At 41.3% G+C, this 15,441-nt stretch overlaps 1 protein-coding gene across 3 annotated transcripts in view; it reads right to left on the reverse strand.

Annotated features, from left to right (window-relative positions):
* foxo3b (forkhead box O3b) overlaps window positions 1-14,380 on the reverse strand; it is a 48,678-nt gene extending 34,298 nt beyond the window's left edge. Inside the window, exons 1-2 of one of the 3 annotated variants that reach the window (XM_058056925.2) lie at window positions 14,082-14,380; window positions 13,236-13,944 (exon numbers count right to left, since the gene is read on the reverse strand). In XM_058056925.2, the coding sequence (XP_057912908.1) occupies window positions 13,236-13,790 (555 nt within the window). In that variant the 5' untranslated portion in view covers window positions 13,791-13,944; window positions 14,082-14,380. Of the gene's footprint in view, window positions 1-13,235; window positions 14,043-14,081 lie in introns of those variants that run through there. The other 2 variants (XM_058056923.2, XM_078799054.1) reach the window with 2 other exon arrangements.
* Between the last annotated feature and the right edge of the window lie 1,061 nt (window positions 14,381-15,441).

Consider the following 15,441-nt stretch of genomic DNA (forward strand, 5'->3'; position numbering starts at 1 on the left):
TTGATTAATGTTCATGTTAAAGGTTAAATAACTGTTAATAGTTATCCTCCCTATCCATGTGGAAGTGGTAAGTTTTTGGCTATTTAAGTTTAAAGTAAATAACTTGAAGGCTACCGTTTAGGTCACTAGCTCTCTAGTTTGCGAGTTAGCATGTGTCTCAAGACCCTGCAGTTGCGCAATATGTTGTAAATAAAGAGTATAAATGTGACTATAGTCGTGTTTTGTCATGTCTACAGGGCTCTAATAATGCTTTGTTCATTTTAATCTGAAAAAAATAATTTGTCTACCCACCAACTATATGTGGTTTCTTAAGTTTTTATTATTTGCCGTTTTATTATTATTATATTTATTTATGTATTACTGATTGATTGATTTTCTTTATTCTTGATTTGTTTATTTATTTTTCATCTTATTTTGTGCAGAAAAATAAAAATTAAAGTACTTTGAGAACAGTGGAATGTTTTATCAGAGCTTTTATTGTAGAAAATTGGAACCAAAGCACTGAAAAAGTTTGTATATTTTTCTGTTTTTAATAAATGCGTTTTATTTTTTTTTTGGAAAACCTGATGCGGCCCAGCCTTGCCCAGACCCTAGCTCCAGTGGCCCCCAGGTAAATTGAGTTTGAGACCCCTGCTTTAATGTGACAAACGTTTTACAGTGCCCAATAATGACGAATAAGGGAAGCACATTTATTTTTGAACAAAACTCGCCGTAAATACACATTCTCCACACAAACTTCCGTGATCACCGTTAGCCCCATGTCTATGTAAACAAAACAAATATCTTACATACTCTATGCAGTTGGAATTGCAGGGGTGACTACATCTTCCGTATCACAAGGATTTTTGACACTGTTCTATAGGAGTACTGAGTACTAACACAGCAGTTTCTTTCTGGGGCTTATACATGATCAGGCAAAATGATCTGACACCTTTGTAGGTTAAATAAAAGGCAAATAAAGTAAAGTAACAAAAAAAGTGTTAAGTACAGAAATGCCATTGTTTTCATATAATGCTATTTTGCTTTGTTTCTTTTATAATGCCATTGGTTTTAGTTTTGTTTTCTGTAACTGCAACACAACCAGTGTTCCGTTTGCACTTCAATCTTGGTAGACATGATCCCGTACCAGCTCCACACACCATCTTATTATGGGTTACCAACTTCAGAGCTACTGGATCTGCATTGAAACCAAAATCAACCGGCCGACCTCGCACCGCCAGAACTGATTTAATTTTTAAAACATAACAAAACGGCATTATATGTACTTTTTTGTTTCTTTACTTTATTTGCGTTTTATTTAACCTACAAATGTGTCAGCTCATTTTGCCCGACCCTGTATCTACCTGAATTTGGCATTTGGAATCCCGAACCCTGTCAGTTCTCGCCACAAATATATGTTCAGCTGGTTGATGAATTGACCCATAACCTTTGTTATGGTCCAAGTTGTAGCATCGATGTTTTAAGCCTTCTTAGCAAATGCAACACTCTTGTGTTGAATTCCAACAGTGTCAAAAAAGGTGACTTCGCTACGCCACCTCTTTTTTTTCTCTCCAGGTCACTGGGACACCAGTCAAATTCTGACCTTTCTCTTCGTCGGCTTAAAGGTAAGACGTTCCCCTGTCCGCAGCCCTGGAGTAAGATTTCACTTACGCCGCAGTCTTCACCTCTCCAAGGGAAAGAGCTGGGTTAATTTGCAAGAAGATTTGGGCAGCTTATCGGCTTTAACGTCTTTTAGCAATCAAACAAAGTAGCCCGATCGTGCGGCTAAAGGTCAAGTCAGATAGTGCACTGTCAGCAAACACACAAGGACATACTTATTAGATTGACCCATATCGACTCCCTGCATATCTGCTCTACTTTATCAACAACGACCCCCCCGTCCCCACACCAAACCACCACTCTCTTCTATAAAACACAGGTCTGCAAACACAAAGGTTTACCCAGGTATCATAAACGATAACAGCTAAATGAAACGTGGGTCCATCTCCAGTTTCTCCATATGGGTTATGATACTTTCTAGTTTTCATGGGGATGACAAGTGGTCGAAACTAGGGATAATAACTAAAATAACTAGGGATTATATACGTATCTCATCTCGTTTCATACTATCTACATACTGTATTGTATATAACTCTGGGAAAAACTGTTGATTTTTGTTAATACTTGGGTTGTTTATATTGTTTATTTTTCTATATTGTGTATTTTGTACTGCTTAACTGACTCTGTACTCTGGCTGCTGTGCAATACAGATTTCCCCACTGAGGGACAAATAAAGGCATATCTTAATCTTAATAAAATATAAATATTGTGGTTTGTTTTCATAGAAAAAGCTCCAGTAACGTCTGTTTTTGCAGAGAACAGCACATCACGCACTCAACCCTGACCAAGAACTGTAAAAAGGATCAAGGGGGATGCCGTAGTGACTACCCAGAAGCATAATCCAAACTTTAGAGCAGAGGTTTTCAACTTTGGGGTGTGCCAAAAGACTCCAGGTGAGGTGATCTTTAGTTATGTTCAAAGTCTACATGAATCCATCCTGAGATCGATAAATAAAAGACAAAGTATGGCAGACTCCAACCGCACTATCACTCTGCCACACTTGGAAAATCCCTGAATTAGAGAAAGCCAACTATAGATATGGAAGCACCCTAAACGACTACAGCGGTATTATAGCCTCGGTGGCTCAACAAAGGCTTCCTTCATCCCCTCACAAACACACATGTACACATACTTCTGATGTCTGTGACTTTATGAGGAGTGGGATTGGTTACTTGTGTAGGACTATTAACAATAGACCACATTCTGTGGCGGAAAACAGCAGCGGGACATTGTTGGGAGTTATTATCAAACACCCAAAAGGAACCCTATATAAGAAATATTATTCCCTTGTTTTAATGATCCTGGAGAATGTGGAACACTGAAAGCCACCAGGAGTGGAAGAGCTGTAACATACACTACAACAGGGAATGCCTGATATAACAGCTCGACAGTCCTACTGTAGCGTTCCTGAGACAAGAGAATCCTGTGTGCTCACATGTGGGCGGGACAGGTGGTGGGCAGGCTCAGCGATACTGTAGTTAGAAAGCTTCTAGAGGTAATACAGAGTTTAGATCAGGGGTCTCAAACTCAATTTACCTGGGGGCCACTGGAGCTAGGGTCTGGGCAAGGCATCAGGTTTTCCCCCCAAAAAATGCATTTATTAAAAACAGAAAAATATACAAACTTTTTCAGTGCTTTGGTTCCAATTTTCTACAATAAAAGCTCTGATAAAACATTCCACTATTCTCAAATATCTTCATTTTTATTTTTCTGCACAAAATAAGATAAAAAATAAATAAATCAAGAATAAATCAGTAATAAATAAATATAATAATAATAATAATAATAAAACAGCAAATAATAAAAACTTAAACCACATATAGTTGGTGGGTAGACAAATTATTTTTTTCAGATTAAAATGAACAAAGCATTATTAGAGCCCTGTAGACATGACAAAACACGACTATAGTCACATTTATACTCTTTTTATTTACAACATATTGCGCAACTGCAGGGTCTTGAGACACATGCTAACTCGCAAACTAGAGAGCTAGCGACCTAAACGGTAGCCTTCAAGTTATTTCCTTTAAACTTAAATAGCCAAAAACTTACCACTTCCACACGGATAGGGAGGATAACTATTAACAGTTATTTAACCTTTAACATGAACATTAATCAAACATAATAATTTTTTCTGGGTACATGATACCATACAGCATCCATATCAAACTTGCGCGGGCCGCACTAACATTAAACTTTCATATCAAGGCGGGGGCCTCAAACTAGTGTCCTGTGGGCCACATTTGGCCCGCGGGCCGCGTGTTTGAGACCCCCGGTTTAGATGATCTGCTATGCAATGCAGACACCTCCACATAACCATGAACAGCAGCTGGATTAGTTCAATTCAAGAGTATCAGATTATAACGGATTCCATGTAGAGGATAAGCCATGTATTTTTTGGGTAGGCAAGACTGGTGGCACCGAACCAGGGAAGTTTAATATGACCAAACTCATCCAGCATCTGAAGCAGCGTTATACAAAGAAACTCGACAACAAGAAGTCATTAGCAAGAACAGAAAAACTGAGCAGCCCCTGTTGGTTTAATTCAGCACTTGGCTATAATATTCCTTGCAGTCACTACATTGTAGATAAAACTATACCTCGGAGGCATTAAAAAGTAAATGGATGGGTTTCTCTCATTCCTACTGTGACTGATGATTGTTCTGGATAATATCACTTGATCAAGCCTTTAACATTCCACATTATCAGATTGATATCCGTATCCAAATGACAAAGCTGTATCAGTACAACCCGACTACAAAACAGTTCATCTAACACAGGGGTCTGAATGTGCCATATGTGGCCCGCACGACACTAGTTTGAGGCCCCCGCCTTGATATGAAAGTTTAATGTTAGTGCGGCCCGCGCAAGTTTGATATGGATGCTGTATGGTATCATGTACCCAGAAAAAATTATTACATTTGATTAATGTTCATGTTAAAGGTTAAATAACTGTTAATAGTTATCCTCCCTATCCTTGTGGAAGTGGTAAGTTTTTGGCTATTTAAGTTTAAAGGAAATAACTTGAAGGCTACCGTTTAGGTCGTTAGCTCTCCAGTTTGCGAGTTAGCATGTGTCTCAAGAACCTGCAGTTGCGCAATATGTTGTAAATAAAAAAAATATAAATGTGACTATAGTCGTGTTTTGTCATGTCTACAGGGCTCTAATAATGCTTTGTTCATTTTAATCTGAAAAAAATAATTTGTCTACCCACCAACTATATGTGGCTTCTTAAGTTTATTTATTTGTTATTATTATATGTATTTTTTATTACTGATTTATTGATTTTCTTTATTCTTAATTTGTTTATTTTTCATCTTATTTTGTGCAGAAAAATAGAAATTAAGATATTTGAGAACAGTGGAATGTTTTATCAGAGCTTTTCTTGTAGAAAATCGGAACCAAAGCACTGAAAAAAAATTGTAAATTTTTCTATTTTTAATAAATGCGTTTTTTTTTTTGGAAAACCTGATGCGGCCCAGCCTTGCCCAGACCCTAGCTCCAGTGGCCCCCAGGTAAATTGAGTTTGAGACCCCTGATCTAACACACGTAACCCGAATCATCTGATGCCATCTATCAAAACTCAAACGGCAATGAACAATTATATTTTGGGCTGTGAAAGCATCATCCATCCCTCTATTCTGCTTGGGAGCTGATAGCTTGGTAGCGATGGAGGAGTGCAACAAGCAAGGGGCCATTCTTTAGCAATGTGGTTATCACAAAAAATTGCAAGCAGATTTAGAGCTATGTGAAAATTTGTGAAATGCTACTGTGTGTGTGTGTGTGTGTGTGTGTGTGTGGTGGCCTGTTATCAGTTATCACTCCAACTGCAAGTGCCCCCATCCTGCTTGACAAGCTATCAGTCGCTATGGAGACAAGCAACACCCCATCCCTGCCTGTTCCAACACAAGTACACTACATTTATGCATGCTCATGTATGCTCCAGACAGTCGTTAAGGTTTTCCCCTCAAATAGTTCAGCTAGACTGTGCAAAAGTGCAAAAAAAAAACCCCCAAAACACACAAATGTGGACTTTCAAGTGTAAATTCTGTACATACTATTATGAATATGCACAAAATAACTACAGGTGTCTACATATGGTTTGCATATGACTATTTGCAGAGGTGTCGTGTTTTGACAGAGCAAACAAGGCCGCTATGGTGCGTGTCAGCGCATAATTGCTGGGTTTTTACATGTTTTATTTATTTTGGCCAACGACAAAGTGACTGTATTGGTGTAACCTGATTATCCAGCTCGACCACTATTTGGTCGCAGTAGTATTCCGAGATAATATTAACTCTGATGTAAAATCTGGGGTGTTTTTTTTTGGGGGGGGGGGGGGGGGTCAGTTTAGAAGTAGTAGAGCTACTATGTAGGCACACATAAGAGATGGAGGAAAATAAGGAAAAGCTGACAGTTCTCGGTTAAAAAATGTAAACAGATGAGTGAGATACGTATGTAGCCACAATGCAAACCTGGATTGGTTATCTTTGATCTCGAAGGGAGAAAATGTCTAAGATGTAGAGTATGTAAACATGGGGCATTTACAGAGCTCACTCCAATGTCGGTAACATCATTTTAAGGACTTTTCAGTGCAATTAGAGTGGGCTATATCTAAGGTCGTCGGTTAGTTAGTTAGAGACAATGCAGGTTACTTCACATTGAGGAGACCAATTTTATCCAAGAGGAGATTGAGGGCACCGAGAAAACACACAAAGACAGCAAAGTCTTCCGGTTGTGCTGTTCCGTCCATTACCATTTCATGGTTATGTTAATTAACTCCGGTCCATAAACCCTGGACTAACTTGCTTCAATACGCGCTGCATACCGCAAAAAGATGCACTTTTGGGCTTGGTCAGGGGTCTCAAACACGCAGCCCGCGGGCCAAATGTGGCCCGCAGGACACTAATTTGAGGCCCCACGCAAGTTTGATATGGATGCTGTATGGTATCATGTACCCAGAAAAAATTATTACGTTTGATTAATGTTCATGTTAAAGGTTAAATAACTGTTAATAGTTATCCTCACTATCCGTGTGGAAGTGGTAAGTTTTTGGCCTTTTAAGTTTAAAGGAAATAACTTGAAGGCTACCGTTTAGGTCGCTAGCTCTCTAGTTTGCGAGTTAGCATGTGTCTCAAGACCCTGCAGTTGCGCAATATGTTGTAAATAAAAAGAGTATAAATGTGACTATAGTCGTGTTTTGTCATGTCTACAGGGCTCTAATAATGCTTTGTTCATTTTAATCTGAAAAAAATAATTTGTCTACCCACCAACTGTATGTGGTTTCTTAAGTTTTTATTATTTGTTGTTTTATTATTATTATATTTATTTATTACTGATTGATTGATTTTCTTTATTCTTGATTTGTTTATTTATTTTTCATCTGATTTTGTGTTGAAAAAAAGTAACATATCTGAGAACAGTGGAATGTTTTATCAGAGCTTTTCTTGTAGAAAATTGGAACCAAAACAAAGTTTTTTTTAAAAAAAATTGTTTTTAATAAATGCATTTTTGGGGGGGGGTTGATGCGGCCCAATCTCACCCAGACCCAAGCTCCAGTGGCCCCCAAGTAAATTGAGTTTGAGACCCCTGGTCTTGGTTGTTCGACCGTCATGTCTGTCATTGAAGGTAAAAGATCATATCCTTTCTTATGAAAGAGACAGTGATTATTATTGATAGAAACGTTGCTTGCACAATGGCTGGAAGACCACAATCAACACCGAATTGGTCGATTCAGAATGTGATCCGACCTCCTATTCCCCCCCAAAATTCACACTATTATTACAGTTTCATTTGATTCCTGCACATGATGAAGTGTTTAATTACTGAACTTTGTTATGTTCATGTGTTCTGTGTACAGCGTGAGTGGCTTAGTAGTACATTTTAGCATAAATTTGACTTTGGTATCGAGGACCACCTGAAAATCGCTCTACGACCAACAGTGGTTTTACATCATCCGGCATGCTTGAAGTACTTGAACTACTGTAGTAGCTGCTTTTACTAAAGTAAATGTGCAAATAGAGCAATGGTTCCCTGCACTTTTTTTTTTCTTCCCCCCAGCTTCTGCACTTTGCTTCAATTACAAGGCCCAAAACTTTCATGCATCAACAGTGGAAAGAGACTGGCGTAATCTGCTGCATGAGTAAACTGCTGATCCGTGGCTTTTGAGCGGGGAGGGCTTGCTTTGACAGCAAGTTCTGTACCGAAATGTACTGATTCAACAGGCTCGAAATGTACTGCAAGATGTTTTCACTTTTAATTTGTACAAACCAAGCAGCAAATGAGTGGGAATCTGCTGAAGCATTGACTCTGTAATATTCTCTAAATGAATTAAGATGACCACAGCCATTTTTAGCATAGAATCAGGCTGTGATATGCTCATGTTTATATAATAAATCTTGTCCTACTATCAATTCCATGACCCTTCTAAACACATGATTAGTAATCTGGGTTTTCAGAAACTACTTCATTAAAAATAATTCCTGAAAGCACAAGGTCTGTATGAGGACAGCTTTTTTTTATGCTCACCACAGCGTTTTACATGCAGACAAATGAGGGCAGAAGCAAAAAAAATAATGAGGGATGGGAAGCCAGCGAGTACGAGGGCAGAAAAGGAGAGACAGACGCCTCAAAAACAGGAGCGCCTTTAGCCAAGAAAAGCTCTTAAAAATTAATACAGCGTTCTGAATTCCTCCTGAGCGCGCTGAATAATTGAGAGGCGTCTTTGAACGCAGCAGATCTTGCCGAGAGGGAAGTCTGTATTCTTTCACCGGGCCACTTTATTCCAATTAATAGTGTGTATGCAGTGCAGTATTTTTTTTCAAGCTTATGCGCTTGGAAAGGGTGCCAAAGACTCGACCTAAGCAAATAGCTACCAGGGTCTCAAATTAGCACCATGTCAGAAAACAATGTGGCTGTAGGCAACCTCCTCATGTATTTCACTCCAAAAAATTACAGTATTTGAAGTATGATGAGTAGTCTGCATCTACCTCTGCATGCACTTTAAAAGCAGTACAATACAGCATTTTCAGTTAATCACTATGACAACATTGTGAATGGTTTTCTGCCTGTGCGTATCAGTCTTGTGACTGACTGTTGATCTGTCCAGGGTGTGTTCCCCGCCTCTTGCTCTAAAAGTCAGCGAGAATAGGATCTAACCCCCGCCCCCACTCCGTCCTCCCTCCTTTGGGACATAGTGTATAGTTCTGTAATATAAAAGTCCACTGTGCCCATTGATTGCAAATGGAACCAGAACAGAGCCTAGAGGCTGACTGTGCTGGGTGACACTATTCAGTCTTTTGGAGGGGTGCCTGGAGCTGGTGGGTTCCCATAACCCAGTACACCCCCCCTCTCCATTCTCCCTCCTCGTTTGGCCCCACACACCCTCACAAACCACTCCATTGGGAATCACAGCCAGAGGGCACTTGTATTACACCATTTTCACAGCAAAGCTTGTTAATTTCCCTCCGCTAGGCCACCCCTGACCTCTCCAATGCTTCAGTTTGTAACGGGAGAGAGACCATCTAAATTGTGCATTTTCTTCCTCCTTCCAGGTGTTTTTTTTTTCCAGCTGCAGAAATAAATGAATGATTAATTCCCAACCAGGGCCCACATTGTCTCACTCTGCATTCACCCTATGAAAGCAGCGCTCTCCTTTGTCCAGTCTGTCTCACTCTGCAAGGAAGAATTCATCAAAAGAATCAACACTTTTACTGTGCTAAGACATTAAAATGACCCGGCAAATTACTGCTGGCCTTACAAGGCATTGTTCTTCATATGGGGGTCACATTTATATAAAGATGTTTATGCGTTTTTTTTTTTTCCTCCACCATCTTTGCGACATACACACTTGACGGGTTAAAGTCATTTCAGAACCGTTGGTGACAAGTCTGAACATGACCAGATGACTGTGGCGTATATGTTTGTGCATGTCTGCCTGCACGGGGAAGTATGCAAAGGTTAAAAACACGCGGTACAAGCTCAGCTGTCGGTGTTATCGGAAAGCAAGGGGGGGGTTGCGTGTCGTGTTAATGCGGGTGCATAGGGCCGTTAGAGCCTCATAAAGTTAAATTAGAGAATAGAAGAGACCTGTGTGTGTGTGTGTGTGTGGCTGTGACATAACTTGGTCTTGGCCTGTGATGGGCAGCCGCTGGGAAAAAGCAGCCAGTTACAGCGGGGTTAAGTAACACCAGATCACAAAGTTCACTGCAGCCAGTTATACTTTCTCACACACACACACACACACATGAACTTGTGTACGTACATAAGTACACACAGGTGCACCTAATCTTCTGATTAAAGACACACAAGCACTTTCACACACACACACACACACACACACACCGAGTGTTTCAGGTGCGTTTACAAATGCTATTTTGAGATTTAGCCCGCCTTCCCTAACGCTTCTCTTAGCACACATTTCAGCAGCTCCAGACTGGACCTGCCCTTCTTGGACAGAACTCCACTTGGGAGGGTGGGGGTTGGAGGACCCAGACTGTGCTACTAAAAAAAGATGACTTATCCCAGTCTCTTATTAATGGGCTTATTGGTATTCCTATGTGGCAATAAGCAACAATAAGAGACAATGTAATCTTAATGTGGACCTATTTATTTTCCACTTTTCGGACCTATAAATGTAGTAAGAATGTTGTATTCTTGTGTTAAAACAATGCCAAAGTTTCAGATTAATTGCGTTTGCGCATTTGGAAGTGAGCCCTAAAAAGTTTAGGATGGCTCAAAAAGCTTGGTTTCAAAAAGGCGTGGTAAAACTGACCCTTTGTGATGTCACAGAGGGGTGGACTTCCTTATATGGGCGTGTCTGTAAGCCAGATAAGCTCTGCTCCTCTGTTTACTTGCTAGCAAAGGCTCCTACGGGAGTTCCTGATTCCCTACCAGCAAAAGAAATGCATTTTAATCTGTGAACGGTATTTCACACTGGACTGTTTTGTGAACATGGGCCAGTATGCAGCTGGACTAACTGACAAATTTTACTTGGTTGTTTGCAAGAGTCCAGAAGAGCAAGCAGTAAGTAACAATAACTGTGTTTATTTTGTGTAAGTCATGGAGCAAAAGTGCTTGTATGCAGGGAGTGGTGTTGCTAATAGCAACATAACTAGTGGCAACATTAGACGTTAGCGATGCTATAGAAAAAAAACCCACTAAAATGCTAAAGCTAGTTATCATTGAGAGATGTCTTGAAGTAACCTCTTTTCTTGAGAAACGTCGGAATCAAACATATACGGCTGTACATTAAAAGCTGGCATTTTAAAAAGATACATCGCATAAAAAGCACTGCAACAGGTACACATCTGTCATTTCCTGTAACCAGTAACCAGCAGTGGCCCCCATGATGTATCGACTAACAGCAAGGATGAATATTTCAACGTATGTTTCCTTGTCTTAACCTACTTTTGCCGAGGTTAATGTTTAACTGACAGAGATATGAAGCACAGTGACGTAAAGTGTAAACCCGGGAGAAAAACCTAGCGGGATTATTGGGATTTGCTCAGAAAATCTCAACAGAAGGTGCTCGAGATACACTCAAATGGTTGCTTTTAAGGTTTTCATGACATCATGAAGGAAAAAACGTCTTCGTCGAGAGGATACCACGTCTAACCCGTTCCTAGCTAAATAATTCACGGAGGGCAAATTCATACAAACAACAAAACAGGCTTCGCTACACATTCATTCATTCATTCATTTTCTACCGCTTTTTCCTCACGAGGGTCGCGGGGGTGCTGGAGCCTATCCCAGCTGTCTTCGGGCGAGAGGCGGGGTACACCCTGGACTGGTCGCCAGCCAATCACAGGGCACATATAGACAAACAACCATTCACACTCACATTCATACCTATGGACAATTTGGAGTCGCCAATTAACCTAGCATGTTTTTGGAATGTGGGAGGAAACCGGAGTACCCGGAGAAAACCCACGCATGCACGGGGAGAACATGCAAACTCCACACAGAGATGCCCGAGGGTGGAGCTTCGCTACACATCTTAAAGTAAATCCAGGAGTTCTGCAGACTTTGGAGCTGTAGGTTTTAGTATAATGTACAACATAGCCATTTGAGCCACATACTCCGGCGTAGATAAACACAGCTAATTAGCATTAAAGCTACAAACAAGCCACTTTAAAATGTCCAAATTCCAACACCAAGCTGGAATTCTGGCAAAACACTTTCATTACTGTGGGACCGCTACGACGTGAAAGATAGTATGGGACCTTTAATGTATGAGAGGTGCCTGTCATTCTAAATAAAATCTTCATCTTCACTTATTAGTGATGAGAGTAGGTCCTAAGAAAACTAAAAACAAAGTCTGCCAAGATTTATAAGCAGATCACATGTAACCCTAAACCCCTGGGCAGGCCGTCGTGCCCAAAATTCCAGGAGCGACAGTGAACCTGGCTTTGACACTGGGTGGGTGCTACACACACTCACACATAAACACGTTAAGTCACTACCAGATCACATAGCAAAACTTGAGAAGCAAAATATGCTCCACATCCCACGGGAATGCTCCCTCAGCCTCGAAGGGGTGTTAATCACTGCGCTCCTGACCTTCTGCGCCTCTTTTTTTTTGCACAAGCTCCATGTCTTGGGAAGAGGCGGGGGGAGGCACCAGGCCGTTGCTTTTAAAAGAAGCTTTACCCTTAAAGGTTCACCTAAACTCCCAGCGGCCCGGTTGTTACGTAATAATTCCCCCTTGGCAGCACCCTGTTTACCTGACAAAAGAGACTGACAGTTCTCTGCCAGGGTTTACATAACAAACGTTAAGCATACATATGGCGTATGTATAGAAACGCAAAAGAAGCGTACTTGAATGACCTCTTTGCCCGCGTGAGAGGACTTCACATGCTGTATTCATGGTTTATGTTCTGCCCTTGTCTTATTAATGGATTAGCTGCTGTTCAGTGAACCGTCTGACGTCCTAAATGGGCGTTGTGTCACACTAAATAGGCTACTGTGTTTTCCAAACAAACCGGTTCCAGCGCCTCTTCTTCTTCTTCTCCCCTTTATTTTTATTTTTTTTTATTAGTGTGCCGTAATTCCAGCTGTGGCTGCAGGCTCAGAGGACTGTCATGTACATGGCTTGCACAGGAAGAGGAACAAAGAAGGTCTGCATTCACGTCATCAATGGCCACATGATTAGGCATACCCTTATAATCATTCACAAAGATAATAATGGACACTCCATTAAGATTCATTCATTCATTCATTTTCTACCGCTTTTTGATTATTATAATTGACATCCTTTAGAATGAATCATACTGAAAGGTGCACCTAATATTTTCATAACCACATGAGGGGCTAAATATTAGAAACACCTCTTGATTTTACACCAATTATGATGCAATGTATTGTTTTAAACAATTACCTTCGGTCACTCGATGCATAATTTTAGCACAATGCTATACTGTAGTTAAAGATTACCTATCAAAGTGGTGAGTGATATTCAGTAAAGATGTACCCAAAGTATTTCTATCTGAGTGTACTTTCCACCATAAAGAAATAAAGCTTTAAGACAGTCCCACTATGGGCTGTGTTGTGTACAAACAGAAGCCACATGCTTTTTGTTTTTGTTGTGCTGGAGAAAGGAGGGGTGCTGGGGGCTTGAGAGAGTGTGCGACTCTTACCTTCCATCCAGCCGAGCTGTTGCTGTCGCCTTTGTCCTTAAAGTACGGGATGGATCTCACCATCCAGTCGTAAATCTGCGACAGTGTCAGTCTCTTATCCGGGGCGCTCTCGATGGCTTTGGTGATAAGGTCGGCGTAGGAGAGGTTCCCCCATGCGTTCCGGCGAGACGAAGCCTTCCTCGGGGTCTGCTGGATGGCCAAGCCGCTCGGGGTCAGCGCCCCTGAGGTGGCGGAAGGAGAGTGCGAGGAGTGCGGGGAGCCTCCGCTCTCTTGCCCGGGAGAGGAGAGCGCGCCGTCGGCTAGTGGGCTGCTGCTACTCTGGTCGTCTGTCACCACACCAGAAGCGTTCACTCCGACCACCATATGCTGGTGAGCACCGTCCTCTTCGTCATCCTCTTCCTCCGGGATGATATCATTGCTCTCCGGTTTCACGGTGCTAGAGTCCGGACGCGGTAGGGGCCAGGTGCAAGATCTGGGCCGCTGCTGGGGCTCGAAATCTGGGTCGATGGCCACGTCGAGCTGCGGCAAGGCGTCGGGGAGAGCAGCCTCGGCCATGATATTCCTTGCTGGTTGGCAGTAAGAAAAAGTTACAAGCGACGACACCGAGACCTGTCAAAGTCGCGTCCCATGAATGCGCGCTCCCGTTCTTTGTTGCTATTCCTCTGCAGAGACGTGCACTTAAATCGGAACAAGTTGTCTCTCTGAACGCCTGTGGAGTACATGGAGGACATTCAAACACACCACCGACACCATTCAGGCGTAATACACAACAGCAGCGGTGAAGGATCAATGCCTTGAAACTACAAACTTGGTAAAATATGAAAAACGTTCAATAAATGATCTTACTTGTGGAAACAACGGAGACTTTTAAAAAATCCCGGATGATCCGTTCAGAAGTCGTTCACACGCCATCGCACCACTCCTTTCCCTCCAAGTTCAACTCCTGCTTGCTTGCTTGCTTTGCATTCGTCTATGTGGAAAAAAAGACTGCCACCTCACTCCGACTTACTACTGTAGCTGCCCTCTAAACACACATTGCATGTACACACACTCAGAAGTACAGACACACACTTATTACGCAGACAGACACAAACGTGCGAGTTGATCAAGGTCCCGCCCCCTGGATCGTGTGCATGGCAACGCCTTTTAAAGAGACAGTGCATGGCCGGGAACACGTCTCAACATGTCAGTCGTGGGGGGACAGCACATTTAAAGTCATTTGCTGCCTCTATATTGGGATTAAAACACACTTATTATATACACATTGAACAAGAGGTTTGGGATTATTGACAATAGCTGACTTGAAGTGCTGGAAATTCGCCATTTCGGGGCAATATAACAAGGTTTATTGATTTGCTATTCGTTTCCATAGCTTTATAGGGGACATCACTTTAAACATAAATATCTGTAAGCCTACATACATAAATCCTAAGATTATTGACAATACATAACTATAAATCAACTATTTAACTTCTATATATACAGTTTAAATGTAATAACGCTACTGAAAGAGCATAAAATGTATTCATTCATATTCATTCATTCATATTCACATAATAGTGTTCAAGATAACTTTAACATCATTTATAGATTAGCATAGTTGGCGAAAATATTCACAAATTATGCTCTTATGTCCGAAAACACTTCAAATATATGAAATGTATGGCTTATGTCATGAATAAAAGGGTTCTAGATAATATAATAATAATAATATAAACAATATAACAATATAAACATTCTTTAAAATCAAATGGCGTCATTGAATCACCCAGCATGTACCTTTAACCTGCTTGTCAATCACTCTGGCAGCACGCTGTTGCTCCACCCCCTTTCTCCTCTCGCCCCTCCTTTCCAGCGCCTTCCACCTGGCTCAGGATGACGTCATCGCACTGAGTGGCCAGTAATAAGGAAGAAAAGAGAGAGAAATGGCTCTTCTTGACTCCGCTCTCAAATCCATGCGGCTTGACGCTGCGTGGATCAAAACAAGCTTCTTTGTCTCCACGCCGTGCACGGTTCACGTCCACCTGTGCAGGCATGCGCGTTCACGGGAGACCATTAAGACCAACCCTGTCATTGATACGACATAATCATTATGGAATGAATATTTTTGTGTTTTTATGTCAAACTGGCATTGAATGTAAGGAATGGTCCGTTAGTGCCATCTGGTACACCTGAATCATCCAATACAAGAGCTGCTCATGTTCAA

This window comes from Doryrhamphus excisus, linkage group LG19, assembly GCF_037039965.1.
Source record: "Doryrhamphus excisus strain RoL-2023G ecotype Guam linkage group LG19, RoL_Dexc_Guam_v1.1, whole genome shotgun sequence".
Taxonomy (NCBI): Eukaryota; Metazoa; Chordata; class Actinopteri; order Syngnathiformes; family Syngnathidae; genus Doryrhamphus; species Doryrhamphus excisus.